This window comes from Oncorhynchus tshawytscha, linkage group LG09 (genome assembly GCF_018296145.1).
Source record: "Oncorhynchus tshawytscha isolate Ot180627B linkage group LG09, Otsh_v2.0, whole genome shotgun sequence".
NCBI classification, from domain to species: Eukaryota; Metazoa; Chordata; class Actinopteri; order Salmoniformes; family Salmonidae; genus Oncorhynchus; species Oncorhynchus tshawytscha.
The window spans coordinates 7,645,379-7,664,981 of NC_056437.1; the positions used below are offsets into that span (position 1 = coordinate 7,645,379).

General features: G+C 43.0%; 1 protein-coding gene across 1 annotated transcript in view; it reads right to left on the bottom strand.

Moving 5' to 3' along the window:
• Window positions 1-19,603, bottom strand: part of LOC112257319 (phospholipid-transporting ATPase IC-like) — a 56,947-nt gene that overhangs the window by 21,319 nt on the left and 16,025 nt on the right. Inside the window, exons 4-12 of the mRNA XM_042326432.1 lie at window positions 16,763-16,876; window positions 12,467-12,565; window positions 10,820-10,881; window positions 9,534-9,606; window positions 9,355-9,425; window positions 8,320-8,402; window positions 6,925-7,083; window positions 6,375-6,463; window positions 572-762 (exon numbers count right to left, since the gene is read on the bottom strand). Coding sequence (XP_042182366.1) covers window positions 572-762; window positions 6,375-6,463; window positions 6,925-7,083; window positions 8,320-8,402; window positions 9,355-9,425; window positions 9,534-9,606; window positions 10,820-10,881; window positions 12,467-12,565; window positions 16,763-16,876 — 941 coding nt within the window. The remainder of the gene's footprint in view (window positions 1-571; window positions 763-6,374; window positions 6,464-6,924; window positions 7,084-8,319; window positions 8,403-9,354; window positions 9,426-9,533; window positions 9,607-10,819; window positions 10,882-12,466; window positions 12,566-16,762; window positions 16,877-19,603) is intronic.

Consider the following 19,603-nt stretch of genomic DNA (forward strand, 5'->3'; position numbering starts at 1 on the left):
ATGGGTGTTAGGATACTAGGAACTAGGAGATAATACAACCGTTCAGAGGATACTAGGAACTAGGAGATAATACGACCGTTCAGAGGATACTAGGAGATAATACGACCGTTCAGAGGATACTAGGAGATAATACGGCCGTTCAGAGGATACTAGGAGATAATACTAGGAGATAATACGACTGTTCAGAGGATACTAGGAGATAATACGACTGTTCAGAGGATACTAGGAACTAGGAGATAATAACGACAGTTCAGAGGATACTAGGGACTATGAGATAATGACAGTTCTGAGTCTTTGACTAAATAAAGCCCTCTAAAAGCAGGTGGTAGACGGTACAAAAGAAAGACCTTGGCCGTGTGCAATAGGTAGAAAACGTTTTGAAACAGAATAAAAAAACAGGGAAGTTCTACACACATTTTCCCATTAAAAAAAACACACAGATTTGCTACGATGTGCCCTACTGAACACAACCCTTGCCTGTGTTTGAGAGTGACTCACCCAGGGAAATATAATTATTACAACGGGTACCCTTATTCAAGTCAAATGAGTCTGATTCTATTTCTATACTCACCTGACGTAGAGGGAGATGGGAACCATGGTGTTGAGCACGATGATGTACCCCCAGAAGCTGAGGAAACCTCTGTAAGAAGCAGTCTGGTCCTTACCGTCATACAGATACCAGGCCTTGCTGCCTACTTCCTCGTACCAGAAGGTGTTTCCGATGGCCAGGCCAGCACACAACAGGACCAGGATTACAAAGATCTGGAGAGGAGAAGGAATTTAAATCAATAGTTTTCATACTTTCTTACACTGCATCTCTATTTCCACAAGCATTCATCTCATCTCAAGCATGTATTTATTATGGATCCCCATTAGTTCCTGCCAAGGCAGCAGCTACTCTTCCTGGGGTTTATTATGGATCCCCATTAGTTCCTGCCAAGGCAGCAGCTACTCTTCCTGGGGTTTATTATGGATCCCCATTAGTTCCTGCCAAGGCAGCAGCTACTCTTCCTGGGGTTTATTATGGATCCCCATTAGTTCCTGCCAAGGCAGCAGCTACTCTTCCTGGGGTTTATTATGGATCCCCATTAGTTCCTGCCAAGGCAGCAGCAACTCTTCCCGGGGTTTATTATGGATCCCCACTAGTTCCTGCCAAGGCAGCAACTACTCTTCCTGGGGTTTATTATGGATCCCCATTAGTTCCTGCCAAGGCAGCAGCAACTCTTCCTGGAGTTTATTATGGATCCCCATTAGTTCCTGCCAAGGCAGCAGCAACTCTTCCTGGGGTTTATTATGGATCCCCATTAGTTCCTGCCAAGGCAGCAGCTACTCTTCCTGGGGTTTATTATGGATCCCCATTAGTTCCTGCCAAGGCAGCAGCTACTCTTCCTGGGGTTTATTATGGATCCCCATTAGTTCCTGCCAAGGCAGCAGCAACTCTTCCTGGGGTTTATTATGGATCCCCATTAGTTCCTGCCAAGGCAACAGCTACTCTACCTGGGGTTTATTATGGATCCCCATTAGTTCCTGCCAAGGCAGCAGCTACTCTACCTGGGGTTTATTATGGATCCCCATTAGTTCCTGCCAAGGCAGCAGCTACTCTTCCTGGGGTCCAGTAATTTTTAAACATTAAAATACATTTTACAGATTTCACAATGCATTAAGTGTGCGCCCTCAGGCCACTACGCTACAAAACAATCCAGGTGTATTTGTCTATAGTGTGTATGTTGTCTGTGTGTGTGTGTGAGTGTGTGTGTCTTCACAGTCCTCGTTGTTCCATAAGGTGTATTTTCATCTGTTTTTTTAAACCTGATTTTACTGCTGGCATCAGTTACCTGATGTGGAATAGAGTTCCATGTAGTCATGACTCATACGTAGTACTTTACGGTTCCCATAGTCTGTTCTGGACTTGGGGACTGTGAAGAGACCTCTGGTGGCATGTCTTGTGTCTGAGCTGTGTGCTAGTACCTCGGTGCAGTCAACAGGTCAAACATTCGTATAAAAACAAGTCGTGATGAAGTCGATCTCTCCTCCACTTTGATCCATGAGAGAATGACAATGTCAGCGCTACGCGTACATTTAGCGCTACGTGTACATTCAGCGCTACGTGTAAATTCAGCGCTACGTGTAAATTCAGCGCTACGTGTAAATTCAGCGCTACTTGTTCTGGGCCAGTTGTAATTTTCCATAGTCCCTCTCTGGCACCTGACCACACAACTGGGAGCAGTCCAGGTGCGTCAAAACTAGAGCCTGTAGGACCTGCCTTGTTGAGATTGTCGTTAAGGCAGAGCAGCTGCCTCCTCTGCATCCCAGTGTTGCAGCTTCACTACAGCCTGGGGTTCGATCCCAGGCTGTGTCACAACCGGCCGTGACCAGGAGTCCCGTATGGTGGCGCACAATTTGCCCAGTGTCGTCCGGGTGAGTTTGGCTGGGAGGGCTTCCTTGGCTTATCGTGCTCTAGCGACTCCTTGTGGCGGGTCGGGCGCCTGCAGGCTGACTTCGGTCATCAGGTGAACGGTGTTTCCGCCACCACATTGGTGCAGCTGGATTCCGGGTTAAGCGAGCAGGTGTTTAGAAGTGTGGCTTGGCGGGTCACCCGAGCCCGTTGGGGAGTTGCAGTGATGAGACAAGATCATAAAATCAAGTCCAAAAGGGTGTTTCAATTTTTTTTTATAAAAAAAAGGCAGATCTATCCCCATCTTAGCTACTGTTGCTTTTGAGGAGGATGGGCTCATGGTAATGGCTGGAGCGGAATTAATGGAATGGTATCAAATATGTCAAACACATGGTTTCCGTGGTTTCCATGGGTTTGATTCCATTCCATTTGCTCCGTTCAGGACATTATTATGAGCTGTTCTCCTCTCAGAAACCGACCACCGGTTTTGACCATGACAGTTTACAATCCAGGGTTACGCCAAGCTGTTTTGTCTCCACAACTAGCTCAATTTCCACATTATTCATGTCAAGACTTAGTTGAGGTTTAAGGGTTTAGTGAATGATTTGCTCCAAATAAAATGCTTAATTAGGTTTTAGAAAATATCTAGGACTAATTGATTTCTTGCCAGGCACTCTAAAAACGGACTGCAGCTCATTGTTAAGAGTTAGTGATTTAACTTGCTGTGGTATCTGACGTGTATAGTTTTGGGTCGTCCTCATACATAGAAACACAGGCTTTACTCAGAGCCAGTGGCAGGTGATTAGACAGCTGCCCTGGGGAATTCCTGATTCTACCTGGATTATGTTGGAGAACACCCTCTGTGTTAAGACAGGTAACTCTTCATAATATAGCAGGCGCTGTAAAGTCATAACATAGAAGTTCTTTCAGCAAGCAGACTATGATAAATGTCAAAAGCCACACTGAAGTCTAACAAAACAGCCACCAATCTTATCAATTTCTCTCAGCCTATCATCAGTCATTTGTGTAAGTGCATGTTGAATGCCCTTTCCCTATAAGCGTGCTGAAAGTCTTCACTTATTTAGTGTAAAACAGCAGTGTATCTGAATTGTAAAACATTTACTAAGACCTCCGAGTAGCAACATAACGTGTGAAATGCTCGATAATGTAAGTCATATCAACAGAGGTATATTTTCTGGGTGACCTAAATATTGACTGGTTTTCATCAAGCTGCCCACTCAACAGAGGTATATTTTCTGGGTGACCTAAATATTGACTGGTTTTCATCAAGCTGCCCATTCAAGAAGAAGCTTCAAACTGTAACCAGTGCCTTCAACCTGGTTCAGGTTGTCAGTCAACCTACCAGGGTATTTACAAACAGCACAGGAATGAAATCATCAACATTTATTGATCACATATTTACTAATGCTGCAGAAATCTGCTGTAAAGCAGTATCCACATCCATCGGATGTATTGATCACAATATGGTATCCATACAATGAACTCGGGAAGTATTCAGACCCCTTCTCTTTTTCCAAGTTACAGCCTTATTCTAAAACGGTTTAAATAAAAACAAACTCCTCATCAATCTACACACAATACCCCATAATGACAAAGTGAAAATATTTGCACATTTATATAAAATTAAAATCCAAAATATCTTATTTACATAGGTATTCAGACTTTTTTACTTTGAGACAACAAAAAATTGAGCTCAGGTGCATCCTGTTTCCATTGATCATCCTCGACATGTTTCTACAACTTGGAGTCCACTTGTGGTAAATTCAATTGAAAAAAGGCACACACCTGTCTATATAGGTTCCCAAAGGTGGACTCCTGGAAACCAAGCCATGAGGTCGAAGGAATTGTCCATAGAGCTCCGAGACAGGATTGCATCGAGGCACAGAACTGGGGAAGGGTACCAAAAAATGTATGCAGCATTGAAGGTCCCCAAGAACACAGTGGCCTCCATCATTATTAAATGGAAGAAGTTTGGAACCACCAAGACTCTTCCTAGAGCTGGCCGACCAGCCAAACGGAGCAATCTGGAGAGAAGGGCATTGGGGTGACCAAGAACCCAATGGTCACTACCAGAGCTCCAGCAGGGACTGAGAGACTAGTCAGGATCGAGGGAAAGATGAACGGAGCAAAGTACAGAGAGATCCTTGATGAAAACCTGCTCCAGAGCGCTCAGGACCTCAGGACCTTCCAACAGGACAACGATCCTAAACACACAGCCAAGACAACGCAGGTGTGGCTTCGGGGACAAGTCTCAATGTCCTTGGATGGCCCAGCCAGAGCCCGATCGAACATCTCTGGAGAAACCTGAAAATAGCTGTGCATCGACGACACTCCCCATCAAACCTGACAGAGCTTGAGAGGATCTGCAGAGAAGAATTGGAGAAACTCTACAAATACAGGTGTGCCAAGCTTATAGCTTCATACCATTTTAGAATAAGGGTAGCCTAGTGGTTAGAGCGTTGGACTAGTAACTGAAAGGTTGCAAGTTCAAATCCCTGAGCTGACAAGGTACAAATCTGTTGTTCTGCCCCTGAACAAGGCAGTTAACCCACTGTTCCTAGGCCGTCATTGAAAATAAGAATTTGTTGTCAACTGACATGCCTAGTTAAATAAAGGTAAAATACATTTTAAAAAACATACACTATGACTTCCAACACTCCTGGGACAATACATTTTCTGCAACACTACGACAAACTCAGCGACACCATAATAGTGATTATCTGAGCTGGGCTTGGGTCATTGATAAGTCTTGTCTCAACGCAGCCTTGAAATCTGTGGACAGAGTCCAGGAGCCAAAATGATTTGGACATTGGACAGACTCATTCCTGTAGATCATCTTTTGTTTCCAGAAGGTGACAAAGTTAATTATAAAAGTTACACCAACAGAGCAACAGTACTCTTTTTGCCATACTTGCACATCCAGTAGCCTGCATTGGTACCAGGCCTGAAATAATCAGCCTCTATTTGGAATCTTTCAGAGCTAGAATCAGTTCTTTAAAATCTATTTTTCAGCAGTCCCTCACAATGTAATTTGACCCCACATGGACTACGACAGCGTTAGCCCCAGGCATCCATCGTAGAATGGTAGAAAGCAGTCTTAATGCTCTGTACTCGTACTCTAGGACAGCACAGGAGTTTTGCCCCAGGAAGATGTTTCTCACCATAGAGCTGTTTGAAGTCTGTGTCCAGTCCGGGATTCCCATCGCTAAGGAGGCCCCCCATTGCCAGATGCCGCTGCTTTCGACTTACAGGGCAACTCCACGCCTGGTTGATAGGCTCAAGAACACCAAGTCATCCAGAAGCATCTTACGGACTCCATTCTCCAGGGAAGAGGGAGAAACCTTCGGGGAGGGATCCCAGTTGGCTGTGGAGAGCCAACGCGCCGACACTTCCACCAGGCCAGAGTGGCGCCCAGCTATTGGAGTAGATGAGAAAGAAAAAAGTAGGCGGGCGTGGATTCCCTCCCCCAGGAGCATGAAGAGGATTCCCCCCCCGGAAGCGTGAAGAGAATTTCCCCCGGGAGCTTGAAGAGGAACAGATTAAAGAGGAGGAACAGGTCAGATTACAGGGGGCATGGCACACCTTTGCAGTCCCAGCCAAAATGGAAAACCCTGCTAGCTTTCATACTGATAGCTACCAGCTAGAATGGTAGCTAGCTCCAGCAAACAAATTCGGACCTCTTGGTCTGGCAGGATCCCGGGACAGATAGTAGTAGTCACAGCAACTGAGGATAACCGTGTCGCGTGAGCCAAAATAAAATAAAAAGTCTATCAACCAAACTTAGAGAGAAAACACTGGTCACAAATGTAAAAAAATAAAAAATAAACCGAGGTTTGTTGTTCAGCGTTCAACATACGTCACACTCTGACATCAATGGATTTTAAAAGAGACTCCATTTCATAAAGGGTGAAATATTTTTGCGAAGGTGTAGTGGATGACCGAAGGTAATACCACTTACAGTGTACACCATGTAGTTCATCAATTCATCGATTTTAGTCCTCTTGAATCTGGTCTTGCCCCCATTCCTCATGATTTTAGTGTCGGCGCCTACATCAACACACCAAACAAACAGATGAGTAAGGGTTTGCATATGAGATTAAGTCCAAGACACCATATTTACATGCCTGCATGTCCATGTTGTTGGTAGGTCTGTATATTGATCATGAAAGTGTGTGAGGTATTTACCTGAAAAGGATGTCTGTGGCTGTGTCAAATCATGTGTTATTCATTACATGCTTCATAACCAACAGGTGTGGACTAACTGTGAAGTGAGTGAGTGAGTGAGTGAGTGAGTGAGTGAGTGAGTGAGTGAGTGAGTGAGTGAGTGAGTGAGTGAGTGAGTGAGTGAGTGAGTGGAGTGAATGAGTGGAGTGAATGAGTGAGTGAGTGAGTGAGTGGAGTGAGTGGAGTGAATGAGTGGAGTGAATGAGTGGAGTGAATGAGTGGAGTGAATGAGTGAGTGGAGTGTGTATATCCATTGGCTCTGAAAGGTTATGCAAGGTATTTACCTGCGAAGATGACCAGTCCGTGACACTCGTCAGTGTTTCTGATCCTACATCCTCTCAGCATCATATTGTCCAGATCCAGAGGGAATCGGTCTTTCCTCCAACGCATGGTCCCCGTGAACTTATCCAGACGGTTGTTAGGCTCCTCACACACTATCACGGCTGTATGAGGATACAAGGGAACAGTGACACACTATCACAGCTGTATGAGGAAACGAGGAACCGGTGACACACTATCACAGCTGTATGAGGATACAAGGGAACAGTGACACACTATCACAGCTGTATGAGGAAACAAGGGAACAGTGACACACTATCACGGCTGTATGAGGAAACAAGGGAACAGTGACACACTATCACGGCTGTATGAGGAAACAAGGGAACAGTGACACACTATCACGGCTGTATGAGGAAACAAGGGAACAGTGACACACTATCACAGCTGTATGAGGATACAAGGGAACAGTGACACACTATCACGGCTGTATGAGGAAACAAGGGAACAGTGACACACTATCACAGCTGTATGAGGAAACGAGGGAACAGTGACACACTATCACGGCTGTATGAGGAAACAAGGGAACAGTGACACACTATCACAGCTGTATGAGGATACAAGGGAACAGTGACACACTATCACGGCTGTATGAGGAAACGAGGGAACAGTGACACACTATCACGGCTGTATGAGGAAACAAGGGAACAGTGACACACTATCACGGCTATATGAGGAAACAAGGGAACAGTGACACACTATCACAGCTGTATGAGGATACAAGGGAACAGTGACACACTATCACAGCTGTATGAGGATACAAGGGAACAGTGACACACTATCACAGCTGTATGAGGATACAAGGGAACAGTGACACACTATCACAGCTGTATGAGGATACAAGGGAACAGTGACACACTATCACAGCTGTATGAGGATACAAGGGAACAGTAACACACTGTCACGGCTGTATGAGGATACAAGGGAACAGTGACACACTATCACGGCTGTATGAGGAAACAAGGGAACAGTAACACACTATCACAGCTGTATGAGGATACAAGGGAACAGTGACCACACACTATCACGGCTATATGAGGAAACGAGGGAACAGTAACACACTGTCACGGCTGTATGAGGAAACGAGGGAACAGTAACACACTGTCACGGCTATATGAGGATACAAGGGAACAGTGACACACTATCACGGCTGTATGGGGATTCTCTCTCCCACTCCAACATACACACATTTTATACAACATTTTGATCATTTGCAGATGCTCTTCTCCATAGCGATGTACAGTTAGTGCATTCCTCTTAAGACCCACCACACATATCTAAATAAATATACAGTATCTAACGTCCGTCTGTTAGTTAAGACGGACAGCACAGCAGTATGTTACCGTCAAACTGTGCCAGCTGGCCCTCCTCCTGCAGTCTCTCGTCTGTCACTTTCAGACCCATTTTAAACTTCAGGTTGGTTTCCCTGCAAAACAATCAAATGTACATTGACATTTCAGTAGACTCATTTGGGGACAAATTCAGTATATGTCTATACATATATTTAAAAAAAACGTCTGTACATTTTACACAAGGACAATAACCTGAAAATTTGATTGAATTAACTGAACCATGCTGGGCTTCTGATAGTATTGTTTGACTAATGAGTTTGAAAACTAATCTACAGGCTGAAGGAGACTGTGTGATAATAACAAGTCTCAGCAAACCCTTTTGGTCTCACTTCGCCTCTACAATGTTTGACGTTTACACAAAAGCACGTTCTGTCAATGTCATTTTATCATGTTATCAAGTTCTTGACAAATTAAATCACACATGAAAAAAGGTTTGAAGACACATGGTCTGCATCCCAAATGGCACCGTATTCTCTATACAGGATAGTGCACTAAGTTAGACCACGGCCCATAGGGCTCTGGTCTAAAGTAGTGCACTACATAGGGAATAGGGTTCCATAGGGCTCTGGTCTAAAGTAGTGCACTATATAGGGAATAGGGTTCCATAGGGCTCTGGTCTAAAGTAGTGCACTATATAGGGAATAGGGTTCTATAGGGCTCTGGTCTAAAGTAGTGCACTATATAGGGAATAGGGTGCCATAGGGCTCTGGTCTAAAGTAGTGCACTATATAGGGAATAGGGTTCTATAGGGCTCTGGTCTAAAGTAGTGCACTACATAGGGAATAGGGTTCCATAGGGCTCTGGTCTAAAGTAGTGCACTATGTAGGGAATAGGGTTCTATAGGGCTCTGGTCTAAAGTAGTGCACTATGTAGGGAATAGGGTTCTATAGGGCTCTGGTCTAAAGTAGTGCACTATATAGGGAATAGGGTGCCATAGGGCTCTGGTCTAAAGTAGTGCACTACATAGGGAATAGGGTTCCATTTGGGACAAGACAATAATTGAACGTCCATTAGAGAACATCTTACCCATCGAGCTCGGCGGTTTCAACATAACAAAGACTGTTGGGGTTTGAACTGGACAACAACAGAATGTCGGCCTAAATGAAAAGAAATTAAAAAACGCAAATAACCAAATCAAAATATTGTAACTGAATTATAGAATGGCTAGTTGGGTTTTTAGTCAAAGAACAAATATATGACATTACTGGGATGTGATCATTTTTCTTCAAACGAACCACATCACCGACATGGATATTCATCCACTTCGACACTTGAAACCTGGTTTGGAAAAAAAGTTTGTTTCATTCAGCTATTCAGATTCTTTGTAGGTCATGTTCAAAGCATGACATTTGTCTTGATGCATAACACAGACAAATACAACAAAACTATTCAAGATGTTATAAAATGGTATGCTGCTGCACCAAGGAGCTCCACACCCACAGATAGAAACTATAACAGTATTGTGTAATATGCATTCATACCATACACCTAGATATACAACTGTTCTCTCTGCTACCGCATGGCAAGCGGTACCGGAGTGCCAAGTCTAGGACAAAAAGGCTTCTCAACAGTTTTTACCTCCAAGCCATAAGACTCCTGAACAGGTAATCAAATGGCTACCCGGACTATTTGCATTGTGTGCCCCCCCCAACCCCTCTTTTTACGCTGCTGCTACTCTCTGTTCATCATATATGCATAGTCACTTTAACCATATCTTCATGTACATACTACCTCAATCAGCCTGACTAACCAGTGTCTGTATGTATCCTCTCTACTGTATATAGCCTCTCTACTGTATATAGCCTCTCTACTGTATATAGCCTCTCTACTGTATATAGCCTCTCTACTGTATATAGCCTCTCTACTGTATATAGCCTCTCTACTGTATATAGCCTCTCTACTGTATATAGCCTCTCTACTGTATATAGCCTCTCTACTGTATATAGCCTCTCTACTGTATATAGCCTCTCTACTGTATATAGCCTCTCTACTGTATATAGCCTGTCTTTTTACTGTTGTTTTATTTCTTTACTTACCTATTGTTCACCTAATACCCTTTTTGCACTATTGGTAAGAGCCTGTAAGTAAGCATTTCACTGATTTGATTTAAATCTGTCCCATTATAGAGTCTGTGAAAGAACGGGCAGATGGACATCTCCATTATGAAGTAGTCCATTTTCCTTCATCTTCTACAACTTGTATGAGTTGGTAAACAAACTGAACCAGTACTGCCAACTGAGTGTGTTGTTTGAACAGGTGTAAATCCAAGGATGGCGATTTACTGGCATCCGCAGTTATGGAATGTTTGCTCACAATTCATTGGCTGATCCCTCCTAATGACCTGGATGGAACTTTGTGATCCTTCCTTAAAAACACTTCAAGTCCCGCCCAGTTGACTACTTTAAAATGGTGGAAACCTTCAATGGAGCTGCCCCCTTGATTAAAACTAGTTATATCGAAGGAGTGATTCTCTGTGGTTCCTAGTCATTACCTGCCATCCAGGAGAACTTCACACTTCCTATTATTGATCTCGTTGTCCATCCTGTGGCGGGCCTGTTAGAAAGGGAAAACACCAGGCAGGGGTTCAGCACTAAGATTAAAAATGGACCACAATGTTCTCTTCATTAAATGGAGTGCGCTGCATATGTCATCAATGAAAAGGAGGCCTATTTCTTGGTCTGTCTCTCATCTGTAGGAACGACATGGTTGGATGAAGTTAACAGAGTCTGTAGGAACGACATGGTTGGATGAAGTTAACAGAGTCTGTAGGAACGACATGGTTGGATGAAGTTAACAGAGTCTGTAGGAACGACATAGTTGGATGAACAGAGTCTGTAGGAACGACATGGTTGAATGAAGTTAACAGAGTCTGTAGAAACGACATGGTTGGATGAACAGAGTCTGTAGGAACGACATGGTTGGATGAAGTTAACAGAGTCTGTAGGAACGACATGGTTGGATGAAGTTAACAGAGTCTGTAGGAACGACATGGTTGGATGAAGTTAACAGAGTCTGTAGGAACGACATAGTTGGATGAACAGAGTCTGTAGGAACGACATGGTTGGATGAAGTTAACAGAGTCTGTAGAAACGACATGGTTGGATGAAGTCAACAGAGTCTGTAGGAACGACATGGTTGGATGAAGTCAACAGAGTCTGTAGGAACGACATGGTTGGATGAAGTCAACAGAGTCTGTAGGAACGACATGGTTGGATGAAGTCAACAGAGTCTGTAGGAACGACATGGTTGGATGAAGTCAACAGAGTCTGTAGGAACGACATGGTTGGATGAAGTCAACAGAGTCTGTAGGAACGACATGGTTGGATGAAGTCAACAGAGTCTGTAGGAACGACATGGTTGGATGAAGTCAACAGAGTCTGTAGGAACGACATGGTTGGATGAAGTCAACAGAGTCTGTAGGAACGACATGGTTGGATGAAGTCAACAGAGTCTGTAGGAACGACATGGTTGGATGAAGTCAACAGAGTCTGTAGGAACGACATGGTTGGATGAAGTCAACAGAGTCTGTAGGAACGACATGGTTGGATGAAGTCAACAGAGTCTGTAGGAACGACATGGTTGGATGAAGTCAACAGAGTCTGTAGGAACGACATGGTTGGATGAAGTCAACAGAGTCTGTAGGAACGACATGGTTGGATGAAGTTAACAGAGTCTGTAGGAACGACATGGTTGGATGAAGTTAACAGAGTCTGTAGGAACGACATGGTTGGATGAAGTTAACAGAGTCTGTAGGAAAGACATGGTTGGATGAAGTTAACAGAGTCTGTAGGAACGACATGGTTGGATGAACAGAGTCTGTAGGAACGACATGGTTGGATGAACAGAGTCTGTAGGAACGACATGGTTGGATGAAGTTAACAGAGTCTGTAGGAACGACATGGTTGGATGAACAGAGTCTGTAGGAACGACATGGTTGGATGAAGTTAACAGTCTGGGCAAGAGGCAAAAATGTCTCCATTTTCCACTATTTTTTTCCTCCCTCTTTTTGTATACTTGCAGAGAACTTCTCGCCAATGCTTTTACACCAATCTTGTGTTTTTTAAATCCATGATGGGGAGTGTTAACAAGGGTGGAGAATTGAGATGCAGCCAACGAGGAGGAGGTCGGAGTCACTCACCAGATCGTCCACCAGGTCTTTGATGGCTGTGATTCCCAGCACCAGAACTAAAGGCACTAAGGTGGTGTACCAAGGCAACGTGGTGATCTCAGGAATAATCTGTCAAATAAAATAAATGTGTATTAATATCACAATCTATTCCTTTATCCGACACGTTAGAACATTTAAAGGCAGCGTGTTGACTGCATCTATAACACTACATTACTACTCAGACCAGGGTCCTGTATAACAACACTACATTACTACTCAGACCAGGGTCCTGTATAACACTACATTACTACTCAGACCAGGGTCCTGTACAACAACACTACATTACTACTCAGACCAGGGTCCAGTATAACACTACATTACTACTCAGACCAGGGTCCTGTATAACAACACTACATTACTACTCAGACCAGGGTCCTGTATAACAACACTACATTACTACTCAGACCAGGGTCCAGTATAAGACTACATTACTACTCAGACCAGGGTCCAGTATAACACTACATTACTACTCAGACCAGGGTCCAGTATAACACTACATTACTACTCAGACCAGGGTCCAGTATAACACTACATTACTACTCAGACCAGGGTCCTGTATAACACTACATTACTACTCAGACCAGGGTCCAGTATAACACTACATTACTACTCAGACAGGGTCCAGTATAACACTACATTACTACTCAGACCAGGGTCCAGTATAACACTACATTACTACTCAGACCAGGGTCCTGTATAACACTACATTACTACTCAGACCAGGGTCCTGTATAACAACACTACATTACTACTCAGACCAGGGTCCTGTACAACACTACATTACTACTCAGACCAGGGTCCTGTACAACAACACTACATTACTACTCAGACCAGGGTCCTGTATAACACTACATTACTATTCAGACCAGGGTCCTGTATTATAAACTGGGTGGTTCGAGCCCTGAATGCTGATTGGCTGACAGCCGTAGTATATCAGACCGTATACCACAGGTATGACAAAAACATTTATTTGTACTGCTCTAATTACGTTGGTAACCAGTTTATAATAGCAATAAGGCACCTCTGGGGTTTGAGTTGCGTCGTGCCTAAGAACAGCCCTTAGCCGTGGTATATTGGCCATATACCACAGCCCCTTCGAGCCGTATTGCTTAAAAATAACACTTCATCACCACGGTCATGTACGTTGAACACGAGAAATGATATTACAGGGTCAGTACCGGTACCATATTTACAAAGTGCAGGGATAGTGGAGCGATAGAAGTAGATATGTATAGGGGTAATAGTAGATATGTATAGGGGTAATAGTAGATATGTATAGGGGTAATAGTAGATATGTATAGGGGTAATAGTAGATATGTATAGGGGTAATAGTAGATATGTATAGGGGTAATAGTAGATATGTATAGGGGTAATAGTAGATATGTATAGGGGTAATAGTAGATATGTATTAGGGGTAATAGTAGATATGTATAGGGGTAATAGTAGATATGTATAGGGGTAATAGTAGATATGTATAGGGGTAATAGTAGATATGTATAGGGGTAATAGTAGATATGTATAGGGGTAATAGTAGATATGTATAGGGGTAATAGTAGATATGTATAGGGGTAATAGTAGATATATATAGGGGTAATAGTAGATATGTATAGGGGTAATAGTAGATATGTATAGGGGTAATAGTAGATATGTATAGGGGTAATAGTAGATATGTATAGGGGTAATAGTAGATATGTATAGGGGTAATAGTAGATATGTATAGGGGTAATAGTAGATATGTATAGGGGTAATAGTAGATATGTATAGGGGTAATAGTAGATATGTATAGGGGTAATAGTAGATATATATAGGGGTAATAGTAGATATGTATAGGGGTAATAGTAGATATGTATAGGGGTAATAGTAGATATGTATAGGGGTAATAGTAGATATGTATAGGGGTAAGCTTCTCTTCCCCAGTGATGTACCGGGCTGTCAGCACATCCAATCCCCTGGGTCGGTGGCTCACTAAACAGAGAACATCCCTACTGCCTCTTATCAGGGCAACTCACTAAATACACATGCGTTGTTTGTAAATTGTGTTGGAGGGTACCCCCGTCTGTCTGTAAATAAAAAAATTAAATGGTGCCGTCTGGTTTGTTTAATAAGGAATGTGATATGATTACTTTTTTATACTTAAGTATATTTTAGCAATTACATTTACATTTGATACTTAAGTATATTTAAAACCAAATACTTTTAGACTTTTACTCAAGTAGTGTTGTACTGGGTGACTCACTTTATCTTGAGTCAGTTACTATTAAGGGATCTTTGTTTTTCCTCAAGTATAACAATTGAGGGCCTCCCGAGTGGCGCAGCGGCAGAGTCGTCACTACAGACACGGGTCGAACCCGGGCTGTGTCGCCGCGACCGGGAGACGCATGAGGCGTGCGGGGACAATCCCGGCCGGCCAAACCCTCCGGGTCAGGGGGGGGGTTTGGCCGGCCGGGATTGTCCTTGTACAATTGCGCTCTAGCGACTCCTTATGGCATGCACGCTGATTTCAGTCGCCAGCTGTATAGTGTTTCCGTGTTAAGCAGCATGTCAAGAAGCAGTACAGCTTGGCGGGTTCGTGCTTCGGAGAAGCATCCATCCGGTTGCCTAGTTACTTTATCTTTACCTACATGTACATATCTACCTCAATTACCTGGTACCCCTGCAACGACTCAGTACTGGTACTCCCTGAAAAAGCCATGTTATTACCTGGTACTCCCTGTATATAACCATGTTATTACCTGGTACTCCTTGTATATAACCATGTTATTACCTGGTACTCCATGTATATAACCATGTTATTACCTGGTACTCCCTGTATAAAGCCATGTATATAGCCACCTGGTAGTCCCTGTATAAAGCCATGTTATTACCTGGTACTCCCTGTATATAGCCATGTTATTACCTGGTACTCCCTGTATAAAGCCATGTATATAGCCACCTGGTAGTCCCTGTGTAAAGCCATGTTATTACCTGGTACTTCCTGTATAAAGCCATGTTATTACCTGGTACTTCCTGTATGAAGCCATGATATTACCTGGTACTTCCAGTGTTAAGCCATGTTATTACCTGGTACTTCCTGTATAAAGCCATGTTATTACCTGGTACTTCCCTGTATGAAGCCATGATATTACCTGGTACTCCCTGTATAAAGCCATGTTATTACCTGGTACTCCCTGTGTAAAGCCATGTTATTAGCTGGTACTCCCTGTATATAGCCATGTATATAGCCACCTGGTACTCCCTGTGTAAAGCCATGTTATTACCTGGTACTTCCTGTGTAAAGCCATGTTATTACCTGGTACTCCCTGTGTAAAGCCATGTTATTACCTGGTACTCCCTGTGTAAAGCCATGTTATTACCTGGTACTCCCTGTGTAAAGCCATGTTATTACCTGGTACTCCCTGTGTAAAGCCATGTTATTACCTGGTACTCCCTGTGTAAAGCCATGTTATTACCTGGTACTCCCTGTGTAAAGCCATGTTATTACCTGGTACCCCCTGTATAAAGCCATGTTATTACCTGGTACTCCCTGTGTAAAGCCATGTTATTACCTGGTACTTCCTGTATAAAGCCATGTTATTACCTGGTACTTCCTGTATGAAGCCATGATATTACCTGGTACTTCCAGTGTTAAGCCATGTTATTACCTGGTACTTCCTGTATAAAGCCATGTTATTACCTGGTACTTCCCTGTATGAAGCCATGATATTACCTGGTACTTCCTGTATGAAGCCATGATATTACCTGGTACTTCCTGTATGAAGCCATGATATTACCTGGTACTTCCTGTGTTAAGCCATGATATTACCTGGTACTTCCTGTATGAAGCCATGATATTACTTGGTACTTCCTGTGTTAAGCCATGATATTACCTGGTACATCCTGTATGAAGCCATGTTATTACCTGGTACTTCCTGTATGAAGCCATGATATTACCTGGTACTTCCTGTGTTAAGCCATGTTATTGTTATTCACTGTGTATTTAATCTTCGTGTCACTATTTCTATTGATTTATTATTTAAATCTTATCTTTAACTCTGCATTGTTGAAAAAGGACCCGTAAAGTAAGCATTTCACCCGTTAGTCTACGCCTGTTCTTTACGAAACCACAGACAATAGTATTGATTTGATTCCTTCCGTACTGTAGCACAAACTGGGATGTCTGACAGAACACTGCTACAAGTGGAACCTCACCGTCTAGCACTTGAAGATTCTTAGAATCCGTTAGTATTGAAAGTTGGATGGAACACAACCTGTCTTCAGCAGACTTACCTGTAAGATGAGCAGGGCCAGGAAGTAAAGGTTAGCAGCTCGTTTGAACTGCTCGAACAAATTCAGTGGGATGAACGTCAAGGCGTTATATTTGTATGTCTTGATTCCATTCCCCTAGGGCACAACAAAAAAAAAATTGGTAAGACGGTGAACTGAAGAAATAAGGACAGGTACATAAACATGGTTAAGATCACACAGGGAGAAATCCTCCACTTTAAAATGTCCATACAGAGATGTGAGGCTCCTAGAAATACAAAACACTGTTTTTAACAAAGGTTTCTGGGAAGACTCAACTGGGCTTTACGGAGACAGAGTGGTTTAGACTATTATGGCCATTAACAGTAGGGAGACTTTAGGGAAGAACTACTTCCTCAGAAGGTCCTTTGGTTCCTAGTTGAGTGTGAACACATTGTCCGTGTGTGTGGGATATTCTCTCATTTGGGTCTAGGGTGGAACAGTTCTCTCTCTCTCCCTCTGTGTCACATGAGGTGGAACTTTGTGCTAATTTTCATAAACAACAAACAGCAGCCACAATCCTGAGGGGGGGATGATTCGACACAAAAACCTATCTGTTTCACCCCAGTCCCAAATGACAACCTTACAGTTGAAGTCGGACGTTAACATACACCTTAGCCAAATACATTTCAACTCAGTTTTTCACAATTCCTGACATATAATCCCAGTACAAATTCCCTGTTTTAGGTCAGTTAGGATCACCACTTTATTTTCAGAATGTGAAATGTCAGAATAATAGTAGAGAATGATGTATTTCAGCTTATATTTCTTTCATCACATTCCCAGTGGGTCAGACATTTACATACACTCAATTAGTAATTGGTAGCATTGCCTTTAAATTGTTTAACTTGGGTCAAATGTTTTGGGTAGCCTTCCACAAGCTTCCCACAATAAATTGGTTGAATTTTGGCCCATTCCTCCTGACAGAGATGGTGTAACTGAGTCAGGTTTGTAGGCCTCCTTGCTTGCACACGCTTTTTCAGTTCTGCCCACACATTTTCTATAGGTTTGAGGTCAGGGCTTTGTGATGGCCACTCCAATACCTTGACTTTGTTGTCCTTAAGCCATTTTGCCACAACTTTGGAAGTATGCTTGGGGTCATTGTCCATTTGGAAGACCCATTTGCGACCAAGCTTTAACTTCCTGACTGATGTCTTGAGATGTTGCTTCAATATATTCATATAATTTTCCTACCTCAAGATGCCATCTGTTTTGTGAAGTGCACCAGTCCCTCCTGCAGCAAAGCACCCCCACAACATGATGCTGCCACCCCCGTGCTTCATGGTTGGGATGATGTTCTTCGGCTTGCAAGCCTCCCCCTTTTTCCTCCAAACATAACAATGGTCATTATGGCCAAACAGTTCTATTTGTGTTTCATCAGACCAGAGGACATTTCTCCAAAAAGTACGATCTTTGTCCCCATGCGCAGTTGCAAACCATAGTCTGGCATTTTTATGGCGGTTTTGGAGCAGTGGCTTCTTCCTTGCTGAGCGGCCTTTCAGGTTATGTCGATTTAGGACTTGTTTTACTGTGGCTATAGATACTTTTGTACCTGTTTCCTCCAACATCTTCACAAGGTCCTTTGCTGTTGTTCTGGGATTGATTTGCACTTCTCGCACCAAAGTACGTTCATCTCTAGGATACAGAACACGTCTCCTTCCTGAGCGGTATGACGGCTGCGTGGTCCCATGGTGTTTATACTTGCGTACTATTGTTTGTACAGATGAACGTGGTTCCCGCAGGCGTTTGGAAAAACAGCAGCAGCTAGGTGAAGATGGATTATTATGGATTATTATGGATAAGAGTGTGGTTTAGGAGTGGTGCTTTAAAAAGGTAGTGGCTTTAGCCCAGACTCTCTGCTCTTTATTTAACCAGGGAAAGCAGCACATTCCTTTTAGGTATTACTAACAGAAGAAAGAGGGAGGTTGGTTTTTAGGCGAGTGTCTACTGTGTACAAGGAATTTCCCAGTGTCATAATCCCAATACCTTACGGCAGGCAGAGCACAACCACGGATCACAGAAAAACAAATGAATAGCTGCAAACAAAAGCTGAGCTATTCTCAGATGTCAGCGAAGACTTAGTCATAGTTTGACATCTGTACTTTGTGCCACCAATGTGCCTGCAGTTAGCAATCCAACAAGCCTTTTTTTGTTTTTTAATAGACAACTGAATGAGATTCATATCACCTAATTTTCATAATGGTAGCCTTGATTTCAGGACTCTCTGATGATGAAATCAATCGACACTGAGGAGTGTGGTAACATGAGATTATTCTAATGGTGACTAACAAGTAAATGAACACTAAAGATAAGAAGTTCTATCGCCACAGATGGGGAAAGAGAGCCAACTACAGACTAACCACAAGTCCAGTTCTGTCAGTCACTAGTAAATACCTATATATATATATAAATATATTATTTTCAGCCCAGAATCTGTGTATTTTATGGAGCTGTAATAATGCAAAGTGTTCAGGCCAATCTGACAGACACATCAGCACAGGAAGGAGGAAGTAGGGACAACCAGAATGTTATTATATTTGATCCTTACTTCCTTATTGTCCATGATGCACTGGATCTACTACTGCGTCAACGATGACAACATTGGAAAGTACGTAATACTATGCAAACGGAAAAAATCTCAACAAAGCCCCGGCCTTTTATCTCCTACCGTACTCAAATATGGGCTTGTTTAAGGGACGACACTGTGCTCCTCCTAAGCACATTACAGCGATCGGCTTCTACCGACCTCAATGTTTACCCTTTATTGTCACGCTCCTGCCAGCAACTGGCATTACTCCTAAAAAAATATATACTGGTTTCATTAGT